This window comes from Hakea prostrata, chromosome 1 (genome assembly GCF_041222555.1).
Source record: "Hakea prostrata isolate BN-2017 chromosome 1, UWA_Hpros_2, whole genome shotgun sequence".
Classification (NCBI taxonomy): Eukaryota; Viridiplantae; Streptophyta; class Magnoliopsida; order Proteales; family Proteaceae; genus Hakea; species Hakea prostrata.
In genome coordinates this window covers 76,659,111-76,681,530 of record NC_142600.1, presented here as the reverse complement: position 1 = coordinate 76,681,530, position 22,420 = coordinate 76,659,111, and the positions used below count along the sequence as shown (strand labels likewise).

Genomic DNA, 22,420 nt, shown 5'->3' with positions numbered 1-22,420 from the left:
AATTCGAAGTAATGAGTTATCTATGAATAACCCTCAAAAGCATTCAGCTTTTCCCGCCCAAATCACTTAATCGGTCTCACTTGATTTCATCTTCCATTAAAATCCAATGCTTTTATCTCAAATCACTCCATCATCAATGTCTATAGCTTCTATTTCTTCAGATAGTTCTATAGTTGTTGCCAATGGTGGATTTACTAGAGTGGTTAAAAGCCCAATCTTCCCAGGGTCAGGGTAGCGACCCATCCGGCGGCCCATAAAACAGCAATATTCCCCCCCCCTTATGAACTCTAGGAGCAAAACTAACGCCCGAAACAATTGAATCTATCTTGGAGCAGACTAGAAGAAGTTCTATAGTTGTCAATTAACTGATTACAATCTTTGTTGGGTTTTAGTGTCTTGTAAAACAACGAATTACGAGGTCCATATAACTATAGTTTAAGCAATTGATCTATCTTGGGTAGTCGAAAGAGTTGGAAGGTTAATTCATGACTTTTTTACTGGGTTTGAGGCGTAATTGGGTCCTAAAATTGTAATTTATATTGTATGGCTTGGGGTTTTAGGTTTCACTATAAATAGTCTCTATGGGATAACCTAGAAGGCAAGGAACCAAAAGGGTAACATTTTGTGGGTGTGGGAGTAGTGTGAGATTTTCTGAAATAGTGGAACTTCTTTTCTCTCTAGTGGATGTAGGCAGGGTTTTGCTGAATCACATTAAATCCCTCTTGTGTGCTTTGTTTGTGTTCTTCCCTGTTCATGGTTGTGCATCCGGTTACCCCTAACATTCTTCTCCTAGGCTACAGAACAAGATGGTTATAGATACATCTATTACACATATAATGTCATGGCTTCAATTCTGGCCTGGCCCGAGAAACTACTCAGTTGAAGGTTTTGGCAATGGATGTGGTGAAATCTTGTTGCATAATATTGTTGGAGCTTGTGGGTTCCTTATCCGCTGTTTGGGTAGCTAATGGTTGGTAGATGAAGCGAATTACATTTCCGATCAAACCAAATATGGGTCTTTGTGTTCCAAGTAATTACACTTATAATCGTTTGTTAGAGATCGTTGCAAAGTTTGGTTTGAATGATTCAGTTGAAATGAGGTTGAGAAAGATGCAGAATATGGGATGTGACTCTAATAAGTTCAACTTGACACCTGTGTTGCAGGTTGGGTTTAGAGTCAAGTAGAAGCAGAGACTCTATTTGTAAATTTATAAAATCTTAAATCTTTGAATGTAAATATAAAAATATATAAAATTATGAAATTTTTTTAAACTAACGGTTGTTGTTAAATTTGTGCTTATTTAATCATTTTTTAAAACCACTGAAAAGCCATATGCAAAAGTATATTTAAACTGGACTAAAAGTAGGGGTGTAAACTTGGATCCAATGAAAATTACCCAAAAAATCCCGAAAATAAGGCATCCGCATCCGTTTAGAGGTATCCGAATAAACCGTCCGATTACTAATAGGATGCGGATAGTGGTAGTACCCCTTAAGTTTGATCCGGTTATTATCCGTCATCCGATAAAATTATCCGATTAAGTTACTTATTTGGATTTGTTTTTCCTTATTTTATATATTTTTTACTTGAAAATATGTGAGTATTTCTTCTAAACTTATTTTTTTGCTAAAATAACTACTAAAGTTGTTAAATTCTTAAATTTGAAACCTAACCCTCACAAATAAAGTGGTAAAGATGTTACTAGGTAGACGAAAACTTGTATTCAATCTATATTCATTGCTATTTAGAATAATTTATTCAAGAAAATAATTTTATCCAATTATCATTTCTTTATTCTGGTGATTCTTTCCGAGTAAATCCGATTAGGATTATTATTTTCCGACAATCCGTCATTAAAGGTATAACTAGGACTTGACAAAAGGGTAAATACCACTATCCAGATCCGTAAACCGATCCGTTTACACCCCTAACTAAAAGTGACCTAAACCAACCTCAGGTCCAAATGAAAATTACACAAAAAAATGAAAAAAAAAATAAACTAGTGAAATCATATTTTGACATTTCGTTGAGAAGTTGACAGTTTTCCACATCTCATTTTAGATTCAGCCAACAACAAAGAATGTGTGAAGAAATCGTCATGAGGAGTGCAAAATTAACAGAGTCTCCGAATCCAGACCGTTAAATTGATAAATGCCACGTGTAAACTGATGCAAACAAAAAAATCCAGCATTATCACGTGATCCCAATCCAACGACAGCCGCGAGTCAATGATTATTGGAATTTGTATTTTCGTAGGTTAGTATAATCTATAAATAGAGCGTATTGTACATTTGTACAATTCGTAGAAAGCAGTTTGAAAGCAGTTTGAAAGCAGAAGGCGGCACTCTGCAAATTTTTCCGACTTCGAGAAGTGAAATCGCTGATTCTTCGTCTCTAAGCGGAGAATTTTTCTCTATTGCTCGTTCGACTGATCGTGGTTAATTAAACAGGTTTGATCTGCTACGTTTCTATTTTAGGTTTAGGATTTAGGTTTAGGTTTCGGTTTCGGTTTCGATTTCAGATTAGGGTTTTCGACTTTCTATCTCGAGATGTCGTCGTACACCGCCGATCTGGGGAAGAAAAGGATGGAATTTCTTCGGAGTTTAAGAATTTTCGTTTATTTGTATTTGAGTAGTGATGGCTATTGCGATCAACTCTTCTGGCGCAAGGGATGTCTTCAGTCGATTGGGTGCTCCGTATCGCAAACCGCAGAAAGTGTGTCGCTACTGGCTCAAGGGATGTTGTAACAGGAATCCCTGCCCTTACCTTCACCAGGAATTGCCGGAGAAATCCGGGAGTATCAATGGAATTTCCTTGAAGAAGCGAAACTCCTCCTGGGTCCGAGGTCATACTATTGTTCCTCTCGAAACGCAAGAAAAAAGGAACCCCAAAAGGCAAATAAGAAGTCATGGTCCAGTCCTTTCAAAATTGCAACAGAAAAGTCATTGTGGTATTTCGCCTCCCAAGAAGCAAGACAAAAATTGTGGTTCAGTCCCTCCCCAAACAGAAAACGAAGGTCATGATGGGGTTGTTGTTTCCCCCAAAAAGGAAGACGAAAGTCTTAGTGTTAGTGGTCTTCATCCCGACATTCAAGTGGAAAATCATGGTGCCCCGTCGGCTACTGTGCCTACCGAAACGCAAGACGAAGTCTGCCGTGATTGGCTTGCTGGAAATTGTAATAATGGAGACAAGTGCAAGAATGCACACTCTTGGTTTCTGGGCGATTCTTTTACACTATTGAAGCAGCTTCATGGGCACCAGAAGGTACTCTCATCTTGTTTACAATTTGTTTTTGCGTCGACTTTTAGGGCAGAGCTTTTGTTTTAGGTCGTCTCAGTTTCACTAATCATTACTCGTCTCACAGGTTATTACTGGTATCGCTCTTCCATCCGGTTCTGACAAGCTTTATTCAGGGAGTGAAGATCAAACTTTACGGGAATGGGACTGTCACACTGGGCAGGTGATTATAATTATTTAATTCTTATCTCTGTGTACATTAGCTTAATTTCTTTAGTGCCTCTAGCCTACTATAATGCAGGCATCTACTGCATCTGTATCTGCCATCCATATTTATATTAATCTGTGTATGTTTCTGTATTATGTGATAATGGATTTTATTGTTCTGTTCAGTGTACTGCTGAGGTAAATTTGGGAGATGAAATTGGATGTGTAACAAGTGAAGGGCCGTGGCTTTTGGTTGGAATTCCTGATGTTGTTAAGGTGAGATTGATTTTCATGGATGGGTTTGTTCTCTTTCTTTTATAGATTCAAGTTTGGGTATATATTATTTGGCATCTGATACCTTGCTCCTTGCTTAATTTGTTGTCTGTTATGGTACATCGCAGGTGTGGAACACCCAAACCGGCTCTGAACATAGTCTTACAGGACCAGTTGGACAAGTATATTCCATTGTTGAGCAAAATGGTGTACTTTTTGCCGGAACCCAGGTAATCCTTTATCCTTTCTATCGATTTGCTTGGAGTTTTTGAGAAACAGATGAACATTCTTTAGTTGTGAAAATGATCAGCCCCCCTTTTGATGTCTAACTATGCGGCTATGCCAAATGATGATTATTGAGCAAACATTCTCCTTTTTTTTTTTTTTTTTAATTTCCAACATATATTAATCATGCCTTTTATTTTCTAAAGGATGGTAAAATACTTGTATGGAGAATTGATGCGACAAATAACTGCTTTCTACCAATTGCATCACTTGAGGGTCACAGTCTTGGCGTTGTTACATTAGTCATGGGAAAAGGTAGACTGTACTCTGGCTCAATGGACAATACAATAAGGGTAAGTTAGTCTGGCGACAATCACTTTACTATCTTGAAAGGATGTAATTACTGCAAACATCCAATTGTATTCAATGCTCTGAATTTTCTTTCCTTGAGTCTGTTGTCATGTATGCAGAATTTTTATTTGAGGACATTAATAATAGTATGTAGCCTAATCTTTTACATTTTTAAACTATGACTAGACCTTATAGGCAATAGCAAGTTGTTCTTGCTAGACAGGGAAACCACAGTTCTTGTTTAAATGCCTGATAGAAAGTAATATTCCAATAATAGGTTCTTTTTTTCCTTGAATTACATGTTTTTGAATTTTCTGTAGACATTGTCCATCATATTTGCCCAACCTGAAATCTTTGAGATTGATTGGATAGGATAATAACCTTATTCTGGCCTATCATCCTCAATTTTCTCTAATCCTTTTTTTTTTTGCTGACTTCTAGTATTTTCTCGGTAGGTTTGCTGATCCTAATCTTTAGTGTGATTATTGAACAAATTTCAGGTTTGGGACCTAGATACTTTCCAATGCATACATACCCTGACAGGCCATACATCAGTTGTGACGTCTGTTCTTTGTTGGGATCAGTTTCTATTATCAGCTTCACTTGACAAAACAGTTAAGGTATTATTATGTTCCACCGCTCTTTTTTTATTATTATTATTATATTTTTTGGGTATTGTGTTACATGTCTGGCAAAACTGCATAGCGTATCCTAGCACCTATTTCTATGTCTATTTTTCTCTTTCCACATTAAGGGCAGACACCTCTGTCCAAGGAGAGGAGGATAGAGTTGAATACAGGGAATTGTGCTGTCTTGCAATGTTGTTTTCCTTTTAGTTTAACTATTGGCATTTCAATCCATTTATTGTACAGTTCTTTATGGTTGATCATGTATTATAGCTATTGATGTCTCCCCTATACTCTACTTTTGCAGGTGTGGGCTGCTACAGAACGTGGCAACTTGGAAGTTGTACACACACACTTTGAAGAAAATGTATGCCATAATGTTTTAACTAGCTGTTGTGTTTTCTGGTTTTGTTGCTCTACGTACCTCTTTTCTTGTAATCTTCTTTGTTTTGGTATACCTTTAATTTGCTGAATACTGGTTCTCATCCTGTTTTGGTGTTGGTATGAATTTTCCGTTTATGTTTACTTTAGAAAATTTAATTTCGAAATACATTTAAAAAAAGAGAGAAGGGGGAAGGGGGAAGGGGGAAAGGGGAAAGGTGGTGCTTTGATAGGTTTTCTGCTCTTTGAAATTTCTTGGTCTCATCACTAGTGTTGGGTTACCTTGGACTACTAGGACTTGTCTGTCTTCAAGAATTTGAGTTGGGTATCTCATCTTTTAGTTTCCATGCAAAGAACAGACTTTAGTTTATTGAATGGCAACTGATTCCTGTGGTGCTTTTTGTGCATGGATATACCACTGTTTTTACATTCTAGGGTTCCGAGTTGAATCACTCTGCAGTGTTACACTGCTGTTTGCATTCTTTACTCTCATCTTTAAATTTATCTACTAGCATGGTTTTCTACTGTGATGGACACATTTTTAATTTCTCTGTCTACTACTGCAATCTTGACGACTTGTTCAATTTTAATACCCTGTTATTCAAAAAAAAAAAAAATTTGTTGATTTCTTTTATCTCTTATTACAGGGTGTGCTCGCCCTCTGTGGAGTGTTTGTTGCACAAGTGAAACCTGTCCTGATGTGTTCGTGTAATGATAATACGGTTCACATTTATGACCTACCATCGTGAGTATTACAATCCTCGGCATTTTTTTTTAAAAGAAAGATATTTACTCTTCTTCTATTTACCATTCTTCCCTGTTCTCTTTTTTCCTACCCATAAATTATAGTTATCTTCTTTGCCTTCAAACTGCTGATACTCTTTGTATCATGTGTTTTAGATTCAGTAAAAGAGGGAGAATATTCTCAAGAGAAGCGGTTCAGACAATACAAATAGCTGGTGGTGGCCTTCAGTTTTTATTTACTGGTGATGGAGCGGGCAAACTCGGTGTGTGGAAATGGCCTGCTGAACCAGCAAACTAACTCCAGTAGCTGCTCGATGGGAATCACGAGTAGCATCCTTTGTTAAATGGTCTCTCCTCTGTGCTCGACTGAAATCAATGGTGACATTCTTGGTGAAATAGTCTCAGCAGTGTAGCATTATTTGTCAAATGGTCACTGGTCTGTTGAAATCAACTCTAGCGTTGTTTGTGAATAGTCTTTTAATTTTGGTGGTCACGATTTTTATGGCCATTTTTCTGTAGTTTGGATTGCTTCCTCTGCAGAATTTTTGTGCAGTAGGTGGGGAAGTGATAGGAATTTTGTAATGTAATGAGCCGTCTAGGAATGCCTGGACGTTAATCCTGTAAATTTTTTTACTTCAGCTAATAAAAGATAAAAATTTTGTTCTCTAAATTGTAAGTTTAGATTTACTAAAATACAAAATCAGTTTGTAATGCTAATTCTCTTTTTTTTTATGGGGTTCTTTCCTACTGGTATTACAACAATTTGGGGTTCTTCTTGTCCTTCTTGTTGAGATTGACTTACAATCCTTCCACTTTCATAAGTCCCATGATATCCCACATTCTAATCTAGGTCATATAGTTTCCACCTCTAAACTTCACCAAACTTAACGTAAGTTATACGTGGAAGTAGAAGGATGCATATGATTTAAAGGATTACTAAAGAGTTCCCAACAGTTCTTGGAGTCCAATTCCCTTGCTTATAGCATCCCTTTCTCCCTTATTCAAGCATTTAAATGCCTCTAAAATAGTTGGGATATTTTAAATAAAGTTTTAAGGCAACCTCTAAGGTACTTGGGTCCTTTTGGGTCAGTTTTTGCGCATAAAATTAAATTCAATATCTAAACCGGTTGATTGGCAATCGACCACCCAATCAGCCGCCCTTGTTTGACAATGGTTGAATTTGACCCTGCTCAATATTTGGATCATAAATCCTTTACTGCTCATCCAATTGACTTTATTCTTTTTGTATATGTTCATTCTGTAAATTCATCATATAAATTTGCAAATGTTTGTAAGCTTTTTATTTCCACTTACAATTAATATTATTCAAAGCTCTTTAGGAAATGTATATTCAAAATATGAGGTGTACTATTTGGACATTATTCTCTATTTGATATAGCCTACCGCATCTCAAATAGGGGTGGAGCTATCCCAGGGCAGGGGGGCTGGCCCTCCCTGAATTTTTGGAAAATTTTCTTTTCCCTTCTCAATTTTTGAAATTTAGTCTCTAGTCCTCCTTTTATGTGTGAAATATCAGCACCTCCCCTCCCCCCAACCCCTAAAAAAACCTTTTTTCGAAACTTCACACTCTCATTTCTCGATTTTTAAAATTTTTTCATCTGACTCTCTTTCCAGATGTAAATTATCAATACTTCACCCTCCCAATACTAACTCCTGGGTCCGCCCTAAGTCTACCATTGGTTCTATATAAACCTGTAAATGGATAGCCGAAATCCACCTCATTCGCATTCATATTCATTTAAGGGTATCCAAATCCGGAAATTTTCTTACCGGAAAATATCCATATCCGTCCGCTAAGTAACCGGATTCGGATTCGGATATTTGCTTATCAAGATCGATAATATCCGGATAAATTTTTATCCGGATAGAGTAAAATATTTAACATTTTTCCTTTAAAAATAGATGATAATTGGATTCGGATACCGGTAATCGGATAGGGGTATTCGGTAATTAGAAATTAGAAATTTATAATAAAAAATGTAAAAAAGTGACAATTATCAATCAATAATCGAATATTTTATCGGATCGGATTATTATTGGATATCCGATAAAGTTTCAGATTCGGATGCCTTCTCTAAATTTTTGCCGAATTCGGATTGCGGATAGTAGATTTGCTAATCGGATTCGGATACTGGTGTATCCGAGCCGAATCCGATCCGTTTACAGGCCTAGTTCTATATGATCCTTAAATGATTTAGAAACGATCTCAGTGAGTTACACATAAAAGAAATATTATATATAAGAATTCAAGTGCACCTTAGCATCAACAATTGCCCATGTAATATTGCTCTATTCTAAATAAAAGAAGTCATTGAAGAAGGGGCAATACATTAGAGGAGCTTATGGGGGTAAAATGAGAGAATGGATAGTGCTTGGTAACTTAAAGAGTCTATCAGAAGAGGTATTAATTGGATTATACCTCTTGATATTAGGGTTTACAGGGCCCAAACAACTCAATGAAGTTAGTTCTCAAAAATTAGGGTTTACAGGGCACAAACAACCCAATGGAGGAGTTCACAAATCTACAGTTTGTTACATGAACCTCCGACCATACTAGATTTACCAAATTAGACCAAATTTCATAAAATAGGAGACACGTGTACTTTAATAATAAATCAAACCTTCAACCCCTCAAAAAAAAATAATAATAATAAATCAAGCCTCATCTGTACTATATATCCATGAGAACCTGGACACCTTTATCTCCCCATGGAGGGTTTAATTAATATCCAAATTAATCCATCTTAGTATTTTGGATCAAATTACAAATTCTAATCATTCCTTGAAAGTTTCAAATCAACAAAAACCCAGAATTTCTGTATATCATGAACTATTCTCGAGTCTGAATTTGCTAACCATGGTACAGCCTGACAGGAAAAATGCATTCTATGTGCTCAACAATGTAGACTAGACATTAGATTAACCTCTTCATATTTTGAAGGATCCAAGAAAAGAGGACAACGCATTTACTCTAATAACAAATCTTGGGTAGATGAAACAATCTAGAGGTAGTCCTGCTTCTGGACCCTAAACAAAATTCTTCACCTTCCATGGCCAGCATTCACAACAGGAAGCAGAGAAAAGTAATATCTTCCTCTGATGTAGCCAGACATTCCTGCATCAGCAATACAAAATAACTGGGTCACTTGCAAATGGAAACACAGATCAGACCTTTTCCTTTCCTTTTCTCAGTTTCTCCAGCTCAGTCTCCGCTTCTTGTAACTGTTCCTTTAGCAAGTATACTCTCTGCTCCAGCTCTTCAACCGTTCCTCTAACAAGGGAAGGCTGATAAGGTGTTGTAAAGTGATTGGAAAATGCCTTCAGAGCTTCAACTCCACACACCTGTGAAAATTGAGAGCAAATCAATGAAGGTAATAAAAAGTCAGTAAAGAGGACAAGGTTTGGAATGGGTATTGACCTCTTCTGGGAGCAATGGCAATTTGGTTATGTTGAAGTCATCATACAACATGTAGAACTGATCGAGATACTTTTGTTGCATCCGCATACGTGCTTTTAGCAACTTGGATTCAGCAGCTACAGAAATACCAAATTCACTGTGAGTTTTTTTAGGAGGGGAGTACGAAACACGCTAGCAGCAACTCAACATGGATGTAAGGTAGTCACAAATACAAATAATTAACAAACACACCTTCATCATCAAAGAGTACTTGATTAATGATGATATTATGAGCATCAATCTCGAATTTTGTGAGTTCTTGCACCAACCTCTCTGTCTCGTAAAGTGACAAGAATTCAGGGATGCAAACACAGACAAAAGTTGTCAAGTCCTGTTCAGGGCATAAAGGAAACGAATTTTAGATCCAAAGGGATTTATGGACGTATGCCTACAACAAATGCTCAAAAGAGCCAAGCTTGGTGTTTCATGTCAATGTTCTACATCACATCAAGATATTATAGGCAGCAAACGATACACCATCTGGTGAACTAAAAACCTGAAGAAATTTTACTTGAGATGAAAAATGCTAAACCTTGTACCCGACAATTGATACTGAAAACTGAAATGTCGACCTTTCCATGTCCAATAAGAGCATAAGTCCAAATGTAACCAAGAAAGGAAGTTTGATAAAGCCAGCTTTTTTCAAAATTGTATATGCTGGACCACTTATAAGATCCCGAGTGGTATATTGCCAGTCCTAAAATATCTAATAACTGCAACCCCCCCCCCTTCCCCTTTTTCTTCTCTCAAACATTTTGGTTTTCCCACAATTGGTCTTCCACGGTATGACTCTTGCACTGTCCGTGTAGTTGATCCCCTAGTAAAGAATTATTTAAATATTTGAAGAAATTTCAACGCACGTCATACATTTAAATGGAAGAGATTGGTACCCTGAACTCTGAATAGATTCCTTTATACCTTCCTCACATAATAAACATTGGGACCACATTGACATATCTCTCACTTACTCTAATCATATGGGCCTCAAATGTAATATGCCATTTTCCAACCCCTCATTGGTTGTACTACGCAGATTCCTCCTTACAATGTCCTTGTTGGAAGCTCTCTCACATTTTTATTGCCTACCCGTAGGCAAAATGAAATAATTAAATGAACAAGCATATAAAAACATCAACCCATTACAAAGAGTTTAAGCTTTTTCCAGTTTGTTCAAAAGCTTCAGATTATCTGCGCTGTTCACGATTAAAGAGTCCAAGATCATTCCAGTTGGGAAAAAGAACACTAACAAGTTGTGTGGTTCTACCCAAGACTCCTACACAGGAATGATGCAATTATATGTGTGGTGGCTATAAACTGGGGTGACAAGATTTGCAAACTCAGGCCACGATTAAACAGAATCCAAACTTGGAGCCTTGGAGGATTCTGGTCAATCTTTTATTTTATATTTTGATTAGACAAGTAGGATCTCTTTTTAGTAACTTTTCAGCGCTGCTTTATATTTCTGTACTAGCCTCGGATTTGAAGTTCTTTCCGTTATATGTAAAAGTAACATCTTTACTGAGAATAATGAATGAAAATTTGTTTGAGATGTGTGGTCACTATGAGAATCGACAGATTGGTCCAACCAGTGGCTGCTGCTTCCCCTTGGCTCAGACTCTCTCATCCATTCAGTCTTTCTTATTAGGTTTGATACCCTCCATGAATCCATTATTCTTGTTCTTAGCTGTTTTTTTTCTCCCTCTTCTTCACTTGATATTCTTGCGATTATACTCCTCTGATTTCTGTACTCACAGTGGTGTTGATAAGAGAATAGTTCACTGGAACTACTTTCTGCAACTCAGATGACCTCAAAACCAGGGGTCCAATTCTTTCCCCAAGGATGACATCAAAGGCTAACCTCCTCCACACCTCCCTGATGAGTGAAATTTACCTAGAATCATGTCTCAGTACTTCCTTCGCTTCTTCTAGCTTCAGATAACTCTCATTCATTGTCAGATTGTTGTTATTTTGGGTTGGTCATTACAGACACTGTTGAAAGGGGTGGCCTTTGGCACAATGGTCTTTTTCTTTTATAAATTTTTGGGCAAAGGCATAATGGTCGGTGGACTACAGATGTAGGCTGAGATTAAGGTCTCGAAACAGCCTCAGCAAAAATAGTTGGGGTAAGGCTTTGTAGGAAAATTGCCTCCCCCACCCCCAAGTGGGAGTCTGCTTATGCGGAAGCCATTGGCACTGGTCTGCCCTTGCTAAATCATAGACAGCATTGACCAGCTACAGAGCAACCCAAGGCATTGGAGGGGTTCTTAAGAGACAACGTGCTTGCACAGGCTACCTAGGCTTGCATTAATGACAACAGGTAAATAAGAAAATGATACTTCTATGTGAGAGATAAGTTTGCAGTGTGGGTGGTACATACTCCATGAAGCTGCTTTTAAAGCTGATACATTGTCCTCTAGTAACTGATTACCTATTGGAGCCCTCATTAACTGAACCCCGTCTTCTTCTTCAAGGAGCATTCCCAGTCAACAACCAGCAAAACCCCGGACCGATGTCATCACCATGCCTCAGTGTTCCCCCCCCCCCCCGGGGGGCACGCCAAAATGCCCGTTCGCAATACATGCTTCCCATCCCTGATTTTCCCACATTCCCACCCTTAAGTCTCTCCCTTAATATTAACCAGTTTACCACCACTTCCAAAAATCCTCTCGACATTAACCAGACCAAGTGAGCACCACCACCTACTTGCTTAGTTTCAGATCCCTTGGAGAGGGTCCCCCCCCTCCACGAGCTGCAATTACATTTTAGCAAAGACTTTCCATAAGGCCAAAAAGAAAACTGAAAAAGAAAAAATGCCTTTGTTAACTGATTGCATTGTATGGCACCCTTTCCATTGTAGAATACTTATTGTTGGATGGTCCCAAATCTATTCTGCTTCTTTATTCTATTATTTGCCAGTTTGTGCACTTGGCAGAATACATCATATCAGATTGAGTCTCTAGGTATCATTAACAAGTAATATAGCCACAACAAGGGAAGGGAGAATCATCTGCATCAGAATGGAAGGGCAACTTGCTCTTCGATGACACACTGGGTCCTTGAGGTGCAGGTCCTATCACCCTCTCCTTGTCATAACTGGTCCTAAGTCAATCCCTACCAAGGTTTCCTCACACTCCCCGTCCATCCCTCTCAAGTCAGTTGTCTCACCTAAGCAACCATATTCTCAATCTATGAAGTCGTGTTTTAATGGCTAAAGTTCTGTACAAAATTCTAGTATTTTACTTCTTGTGTCAGCCATTTGGAAGGTTCTCACTCCTCTCTTTGTACAGTTATCGTGTTTTCATATCTGAAGAATTTGAAATTTAGCATGAGCTGGATATATAGAACATGTTGGAGAGGGAAAGCAGGAGTTGCGGACATCTGGGGATAGTGGCAGGGGTTGAAAAGAAAGGTGAGGAGAAGGATGCAGAGGTGACGTTGGAGATTGTTCGCGGGTGGTCATTTTCTGTGGAGATGGGTGCCTGGTTACAGGAGGGACCACAAATGTACGGCAAGTCTTGACTCATCTAATGGTAATTACAAAAATATTCCAGCCTAATGGCTTTAAGAGCAAAAATACTGGAGAGTAAGCACTACCCATGCAATCAAGTAGTGTTCTTTCCCCTTGATATTATATTTATGTTGATATGCAAAATAAAAGCCATATGAATGCAATATGCTAATATTATGTTGAAATGGTCTAATAAAAAAAGCACAGGTGTTGTAGCTCATAGGCTCCAACACAAGTGTAGTAATGGAAGTAAAAGTAATGGAATTGGAGTGCCACTGTAGTTAAGAATCAAGGAATGATGTGATCAATGTTCAAACTATTCACCAGCTGTTTTATTTCTAAGTCAAGTCCTATTAGCAGCTTGTGTTTTCTCTATATTAGATCAAATCTGCCGATTACAAGTCCAAGTCAAAGATTCTTGGTTTTTAAAGTCCAAGACAGGGATCCTTTGTTTAAAATCCAAAAGTGGTGGAAGTTTCTTGATGTTTCATGTCCAACATTCTTGATGCAGCTGCGACTCAGCCTACACATCGATCAATCCACATTCCCCCATTGAAGAATGAGATCAACAGTGAGATTAATTGAAGATTAGGATTATCCTCACCCTATTCTTTCCCCTTCTCTTTTATTTCTTGGATTTGAGTTCCTAAATCCCTCCCCAAAAAAATAAATAACTTGAACAACTCCCAAACCACCCAATGCAGTATCACTTGGTTGGAGCAGCTTGCTAAGTTTTGGAGGCCCAAAACCAAAAAGAACCAGTCCAATGGTCTTTGGTCCAATATGGATTTGGAATTAGTTAAAGTATTCAGTATATATTATTTCACTAATTTATTTGTTTTAGGTTACCTATGGAAGAGGGAGCAGAATTAGAATTGAGTTGCAAATTATTATTTCAAGACTGGAATTAGTTAAATTATTCAGTATATATTATCTCACTAATTTATTTGTTTTAAGTTACCTATGGAAGAGAGTAGACTTAGAATTGATTTGCAAGTTATTATCTCAAGGTGTTATGACAGTTTCATGGTCTTTTTAGGAATCTTGTTTTCTTTCCTAATATATTTACTTGTAACCCAACACTATAGAGTGATATTAATTAGATGTTTTGAGTTCTTTTCATTTGTGGTGTGCATTGTTTGATCTCTTTCCCTTTCCCCAGCAAATTTCCCCTTCTCCTGAGAGGCCTCCCGTCAATACCCATCAAATCCTACAAAGCTGTTGGGATAACACTTACACCAAGAAAACCTCTTTTAATGTCTCAAGAAAACTACCTTATAGGAAATTTTATCCCAAGTTATCCATTTTGTCTTACTTTCACCTACGGCCTCTAAGATCCTTCATTATCTCACCATTTAAATCTCATAGCCAACCATACATCCAAGACCCAAATCTGAGATCATCCCAATTTTAACCCATAAGCCCGATAACTGAATTTTCAAGTCTTATAACCAGTTGAGTTGGTTCTTTAAAAGATCTTGGTTATCTAGTCCTCAGTTAATTGAGGCTAAATCAGGATTGGGTAGTTCCTCCATTTTAGTGTTTTGAGTCTTCTCTAGAAGTTTACCTGGGGTCCACAATCGTAGATCAATTTGAATATGAATTTCACTTGTTACTTTTTGTTATCATTCTGTGGTGAATCAGAGTGCTCTACCTACTAGTGATTCAGCAGACTCCCTAGTAGTGAATCCAGTAGAACTGCTGGTGAATTTAATCAATAACTTGCAGTGGATACACGGTATAACCTCTTTGCTTTGATCTTTGTTATAGGTTCTTAATTCAGTTGTATATTCATTGAAAATAAGCAACCAAGTTTCAATCTGTTTACTGTGATATACAGTACCTTAACTAGGACTGCTGAATTTAAGGATCTTAATTCCTGGTTGGTTGTAATCAGAGTTATCTTATATTCTAATTCAATATTCAGATTTCTCTATTTCTCCAATTGGGGCTAGATCTAACTTGAACCATCATGGTCTTTCGGGGCTTCATCAATCTAACACCATTCTACCATTGACCAGAATTTGAAACCCATCCAACAGGGCTGATTTTTGGACAATAAACTACCTAGGGTTCATCTTCCCCCTCCACCCATCCCCATATGCAATGTTCATAGCAACCAAAGAATTGCCTTAACACCCATAGCAAGCCTGTATACTGATTTAAAAGGCACCAGGATGTATAGTCCCAGGCTCTGTATGTTTAGCAGTTGCCCACCCAAGAGCCTTTAACCAGACCACTTAAACTTGCATTCATGTGATTTTATAGTGTCTCACAAGTAGTTCATTAACAAGTAAAAACAAAATAATAAACAAAGTTATCATAGAATACAGAATCAAATTAAATCAGGAAATAAAAACATAATGGAGAGACCATACTGGATCCTTGAATTGCTTATTCACTTGTTCAATCACATCTTTCATGCCTTCCAGCTTTCCAAGAATTGCATCCTCACCAAAATCATCATCAACGCCAAACATGCGGGTCATCTATCAAAAACATTAAAGCATCGTCATTTACTGTCAGGGGTAATAAAGGGTGTACCTAGAGCATAATGCGCTAGCTACTGCTAAAGGTAATATTGATTATAAATAAATGCTTGCTACTCCCAAATTCCTAATTACAGATTAATATGTGACTCAAAACAGTAATCAGGCTTTGCTAACTATTTGATAAACTATTGCAAAATCAACTGAAGAATCAATAAAGGCCAGATAAATTATCCACTAATGAAAATCACATCTTTTCATCTAGATTAAGTGAATAGCCAAAGGGATTTACCCACTAACAGAGGGAAAATAGTAACCTATAGGGACATTAACAGTACCACATTTCACTGAAGCAGGAATCTACTTTGAATTCCAATAGTAAATATAGAAAATCTAAATAAAGCCAGACGTTTCATGCCTTAGATTTTCAAGATAAAGAAAGAAAGAAAGAAAAAATTAAAATTAAAAAAAAAAAGAAGAAAAAAGAAAGAAAGAACGAAACAGAACTCAATAATATCATATGATGGTTTCTTAGTTAACCTACCAATCTTGACAAGTTTGGAACTCAAGATACATGATACTAAAGTAATCATTAATTATTGTTATTGACATCAGAGTAAGAAACACAAGGTTTCTTTATCCCCAATCCCCACCCCCAACATAAGATGGACCATATAGAAAACAAATACCTGACTTAATAGGCCACCAAATTTATTTTTTAAGGTCATCATTTTTGCCAGCCCCTTCTCTAACGTTGATGGGAACTGCAACAGGCGGAGTGTATGACCTGTTGGAGCAGTATCAAACACTATAACAGAGTAATCCATTGTTTGTACCAATCTGCAGGAAAAGATACAATATCAGCATAGGAACAGTTATCAAATCCAGGAAAAACAAAATATTGGTGCATGAGGGATAAGTATAATAGGCCCAATCAACAAAGGCAACCAAGCAAACTAACAAATTAGGTATTGAATCAACAAAGCACCTAAACAGATTTCAAGACACAGAAGGAGAACACAAAGAAGAAAATAAATACTGCAATGCAATTAAAAACTAACCAAGCATCCAAACGTTCAGCCTTTACAATTATAGCCTACAAACAACCACCACAAGAAATCATGACCTCCAACTGTCCTATGATCTAATGGATACCGTAATCCTATTATCCACAAAAGACTAAAATAACCTCGCTTTGTTAATCAAACTAAATGTCAAAATATAGAAATCCTGTAAAAGCCGAAAGCCGCCCTTTTAGTAACTTGGGAAGGGTATTGCCAACTATTAGCCAAGTAAGAGAGGAAAGAACAGATCTTTCTTACCAGCTGGCTAACCAGACAACTAGTCAATAGAAGAGGTATTCTCCCCTTTGCTAGCTTTACGAAATCTTTTCCTCTTTAACATGGAGCAGTACTACTATGAATAGAGGTAGATAACTACAAATAAATTGTTTTTTATAAAACTATTTTTTTATTTCATTTTTTATAGTAGGGTTTTAAAAAATTGACCTATAGGTAGCCAATTTCCGTCAATTTGTCAATAAATGGCAAGACATTAGGGAATACAACCGAGTTCCCTACGAGAACCCCAGAGGGAATGACTCCCCTCATGGCTTTCCTTGCACTTGTTGAGATATGAAACTGTAAACGACTAAGTTAACAGCATCAAATCCTTCTCACTGAACTCCAATTGCCCTCAGGCAAGCAACTGATTGACCTAAGGAAAAGTTTAGAATCCATTGCCCATGGGGAAGGGCTAAAGCACTCATCTCATACATCCCATGCTTCACAAGTTCCATTCCCTCCACGCATTCCTGCTTCCAACGAGCCCTAATATGATTTTTTCGCATATGTGTGGCGCCCGGCCTCTACTAGCCCACATAGTTTCCGGAAGGCATCTAATCTTATCCCTTTTTAACAAAAAAAGTGCAGGCCAACACCTCTTCAATATATCAGTGGTAACTGATATCTTTCCTAGTACAATTGAGCATCTCAAGAGCACATGATCTTATTAGATAAATAATGACCAACCAAACAGCAACAAAGTCAGAAAACTGACAAATAACAAGAAAAAAAATTAACCAAAGAGAGAAGTGATGGGCTGCTGCTAGTTCTCGAATTTCTATTTTTGTCATTGAGTTATGTTTCTTTTGGTTCCAATCTTTCACTAATATATATATTAAAAAAAATATATATCAAAAACAAAAACAAAAAAAAAAAACAAAAAAAATGTTTTGTTTTCTATCCTCTTGATTTGACTCATAATTTCTGTGATCTTGCTGATTCTCCACTTAAAATTTCCATTTCCTTGTCCTTCTTCACAGGGATCCACCCAACAGATACAGGTATCTCATAGAAACCTGAACTGCATCAATACAATCCAAGGCACTAGTGATCATGTCATGATTCTAAGAATTACTGTATAAGCAAAAAGCTATAAAGAAGCTGAAATTGCCATGAAAGTTATACTGGTGAATAACCCATAGGTACCTAACCAAAAGGATACAAAAGCCTAGTTTTTTCTTTGATTAAGGACACAAAGGCTGACTTTAATGGTCCGAATAGGAAGGCCCCAAAGTGAGACTGGCCCCCCAATACTGTTGATTACGATTAACTTGCATTCTTCCCACTCTAAAGTCTTAGCAATTCTATTCTATCAAACTTCGAGTAGGAATCTTTTTTTTAATGCATCCGAAGCAAAGCTCTTGAAAAGGAATTATTTGATTATTTTAATCCATCAGTATAACAAACAATCACCAATCAACAGTGCAGAATATCCGAATATATTCAGATTGATGGCCACCGTCCAAATTGATTATGAGTACACAATTTACAAGTGTATGCACTCCTAGAATCCTTCAGTTCATACAATCTACAACAGATACTATGTTTCCTGAAATAGGCGTCTACGCAGTAGTCGGTCAACTTATAATTGTGTTTGTAGTAGAAAATCTAACTAAACAACTTCTTTGAAAGAAAAAAAAAAATAGAGAATCGCAAAGACAAATAAGGCAGCAAAGCTATATATAACATATTTTGAAATTAAACACCACAAAAACAATTCCATAATTGAAGCCATCAAATTGGTCATATACCTTACACTACAATGATGAGCAAACAACTTAAACTTCAGAAGCAAAGCAACAATGTTCTTGCAATCACAGTATGGACATTACCAAGTATGCCACTTGAGAACTGAAGCATCAGGCATGTGAGGCCACTTCCTTTTAAAAAAATTTACCTGAACCAATAACAAAGGCTAACAACATGAGGAGTCGTCACAAGACTCACAACCAATGTGATACTTTATTGAATGGTTGTCAACATGTCACAAGGCAAGGGTGCCTGACAAGTAGGGTCACCTTGTTGGTATCATCCAAACCCCTCACCAATGCCTTGGGTTGCCTAGACACCTCAACGACTATGATATGTTAAACTTACAGTTGCATCGAGATCTTATTCAAGGTATTAATAAAACGATATATTGAATGATATAGCTAACTTAAAGGCCCACACCACATGTTTGACGACTACAAAAAATCAAGTACATTTAAATATCACTGTTAGATCTTTGACCTATGACGACCAAAGAAAATGCATGAAATCCCCCTATCCTCGAGTTGATTTGGTATTGACAAATAAAAGGGGATACTTCCTAGAGCCACTAAACTTGAACAAAGACAGTTGCACCCAGTGATTATCCATTCCATTTCTCAAATTATCTGAAGTTCAGAGTTGAACTTACAGAGTCTCAAAATAGGGAAGGTGTAGTAAAGAAAACTTTGAATTAAGTAGATATCGGTGTGGTTACCATTACCCTTTGTATAGTGACGAATCATGAATGTGTTACTAAAATTAATACAAGGAATTTGTCTACTTTTGAGGTCTCAAAGGACAGTCATAGTTATACTTAAAAACTACAAAAGACAAAAAAAAAAAAAAAAATTAATGCTGATGGATTTTGTTCCTCAAATTTGTAAAGAGTAACAAAATCTTGCAAACAATTTGAATAAAATAAAAAATAGAGGATTTAAACTGTTAGTGCCAGGTGGTGGGCCTTGGTGCAACGTTTGGTAGACCACAATTGTACTCCAAGGTCAAGGCATCAAAACAACCTCTCAGCAAAGCTTTTTAGGGTAAGACAGAGGAAAATCCCCCCCCCCTAAAGGGACTCTACTTGTGTGGAAGCCTTTGTCACCAAGTTTGTCCTTTTTAAAACTATTGTTAATGCTAAAATCTTGTAGACTCAAAATTTCATAAATTGTCTAAAGGATATTAAGAAGAGATTAGAGGACAAACAATTGCAATGATTTCATGAATAAGCTTCAAAGCATAATTAACAAAAACATTGGTTCAAAGGCAGGTTGAAATTTTCTAGTCTAATTTAAAACTCAAATATATTCATGTGCTCCTTTATGGTTTACTTATTTACTTTCTTTAACACTGAAGGGGCTCTTAATTTTCTCAATGTGAATGATTCATACAAGCTTTTATCATGGAAAGTGAATATATCAAAAAATTTGAATCATGTGCATATATTTGTTGTAGATGTTCTACACAGCATAAAGGAGCACATGTACACAGCGCTTATAAGTAACCCAGTAAACAAAGACCAAAATCTTCTATGAAAGGTTATTTGCTAGTTGCTTCTATCATACACTGTCTAAAAAAGCATACAGAAAAATTTCTTTCATGGGAACTCTTAGTACTTTTTTTCTGTACAATTGGTAAGTCAGGTCCTGAGAGGAATGCCAAGTGTAGAGTGTAAAAATATAGTAAGCGCTGGTTTTCAGTGCTCCAAAGAGTAATCTGTAAATATATTTTGTATGTGCATTTATGGTCTTATTTACAAGTATTAACTAGCCAATTAATACCCAAGTAATTCAAGCAAAAGCATATACATGCAACGGCTAATTTGAACAAGAACAGTTAGCCAACAATATTACTATAAATAAGCTGAACACATCAAAGAAATTCCACCTTGACCAAACATCAACAATGTAATTGCAGGAAATTCATATTGGGGGGCCAGGACGACCGATGTTCTGTTCAGAAATTACAATGCAAGAAAACGTACTTGAGCATCTCCGCAAAGCTCATGGCCTCATCAATTCCAGGAATTGCGTTAGCCAACTCGGACACAAAGCCGTCCATTCCTTCTGCATTATGTAATTCGTCATTCTCTACATTGGGATCCACCTCCTACAAAACAACGCATTCATGGTAAGAACGCAAGAAAACCGACCTTCCTCTGAAATTCAAGGAACAACATAAGTTCATTAACACCTTTGATAATTAATTTTGAAAAACAACCCACATGAAGAGTATCGATCTACTCATAAGTCACACGATTTTCATGATAAATTATAGTTTACAAAAGATTGAAGGGTAGGGTTTCCTCTTCAAAAAAAATTTAAACTAGAAAAATAGAAAAGATGAACCAAATCTAGTTAAAGAGAAGGTATTTTGGGAGAATTGAAGCAATACCATAGCGTAGAGATTCGTGAATCCATTGACCAAAGTTGGACTCTTTGTAAAGCGCTGCTGAAACGCATCGCTGAGATTATGAGCCGGGTCAGTGGAGATGATCAAAACAGAAGATCGAACCTTAGCGAGAAGGATGGAGAGGATCGAACTGCAAGTCGTTTTCCCAACACCACCTTTCCCTCCAACGAAAACCCATTTGAGTGTATCTTGTTCCAATATATTCTGCACCGTTCCTTCCGGTAGCTCAAATTCTGTCTCCATGAATAGCGAATTCTATGTCTCCTTCTAAGCTTCCTTCTTCCCCCTCACCGGCAAGATAAGATAATATCAGATCGATTCGTTCTTTCTCGATTCTCCTCCTTAACTATAATTGAATTCAACCAAAGAGACAGCAACTATCATTGAATCCTAGAAAGGAAAACCTAAAAATTACAATAAAATTACGGCACAAGCAAACTAACGGCACATCTTGCACCGAGAAAGGAATGATAAGTGGAACACACGGAGCCGTAGAGCCGTAGAGCCGTAGAGCCGTAGAGCCGTAGAGGTCCAGTAACCAGAAGCATATGCTTTCATTGCTTCCCTTTGGTTCTTTTCTTCACTCTTGAGACGGTGTAGAACGCTCAGCAAACCCAGGCCCATGGGCTCTGGGCTCTGGGCTCTGGGCCTTGGGCCTGGCCCAGATCACTGAGCAGAGAAGTCTCAGTCATTCCTAGGTCAAGACTAGCTTCAAAATTGGGCCGGGTTGGGAGGTCACCCGAATATTGAATGAATATTTAATTCAGATTCATATCCTATGATACGATACAAATCGATAGGTTTCTATATTAGATTACACTAAAATACAATGACCAATACGATACGATACAATATACGAGGTGATACATCTCTTAAAATCGCCTAACCGATACAATACTTGATACCGATACTTTAAACCTTAGTTGGATATATCGGTGAAGAAAAAGATTTGTAGATGTGCTTTTGACGTAATAGTGATAGCATCCTATATAGAGATAGTAAGTTTAATGAGATCTCCACCCATACATTTTCCTCCTTCCAATCGAGTCTAAATTCTCTATTCCGACGAGTAGAGAATTGTCTTCCCCTTACGTTCTTCCACTATATATTTAGGAGGTGAAACCACATCTAAGCATTTAGGCAATAGATATAACTAGATCAACGGAGTGGTTTGGGGCGGTTTTGGACTATAAAGCATCTAGCCCAAACACGGCTCATTAACAAAATAACAGTTTCGAACTGGTTTAGGTTTGGGTTTGAGCTAACAGTTTAGACTCTGCTTGACTAACGATTAATGGTATGTGAAAAACAAAATAATAATAATAATAATAATTGAGCATCCTACAACAAAAGCCAAAATTATTCTTCTTTTTTTTTTGTAAGAAAAAATTCCATG

The 22,420-nt window shown here is 37.2% G+C and overlaps 2 protein-coding genes across 3 annotated transcripts; one reads left to right on the top strand and one right to left on the bottom strand.

Annotated features, from left to right (window-relative positions):
• Positions 1-2,330: 2,330 nt before the first annotated feature.
• LOC149030186 (zinc finger CCCH domain-containing protein 48-like) lies at positions 2,331-6,715 on the top strand. 2 transcript variants are annotated; one of them, XM_089142506.1, is made up of 10 exons: positions 2,331-2,451; positions 2,637-3,265; positions 3,366-3,461; positions 3,632-3,721; positions 3,847-3,948; positions 4,150-4,296; positions 4,795-4,914; positions 5,228-5,287; positions 5,949-6,046; positions 6,202-6,715. In XM_089142506.1, exons 2-10 carry the CDS (start codon positions 2,639-2,641, stop codon positions 6,341-6,343), a joined length of 1,482 nt encoding a protein of 493 aa, XP_088998632.1. In that variant the 5' UTR covers positions 2,331-2,451; positions 2,637-2,638; the 3' UTR covers positions 6,344-6,715. The 2 variants fall into 2 exon arrangements, with proteins under 2 accessions (XP_088998632.1, XP_088998631.1); XM_089142505.1 differs by having other exon boundaries at positions 2,331-3,265.
• Positions 6,716-9,157: 2,442 nt separating this feature from the next.
• LOC149030185 (ATPase GET3A-like) lies at positions 9,158-21,561 on the bottom strand. Its single transcript, XM_089142503.1, has 7 exons — positions 21,007-21,561; positions 20,597-20,721; positions 16,210-16,360; positions 15,410-15,520; positions 9,716-9,854; positions 9,485-9,600; positions 9,158-9,408 (listed from the first exon to the last, which is right to left on the bottom strand). Exons 1-7 carry the CDS (start codon positions 21,265-21,267, stop codon positions 9,232-9,234), a joined length of 1,080 nt encoding a protein of 359 aa, XP_088998629.1. The 5' UTR covers positions 21,268-21,561; the 3' UTR covers positions 9,158-9,231.
• Positions 21,562-22,420: the final 859 nt, after the last annotated feature.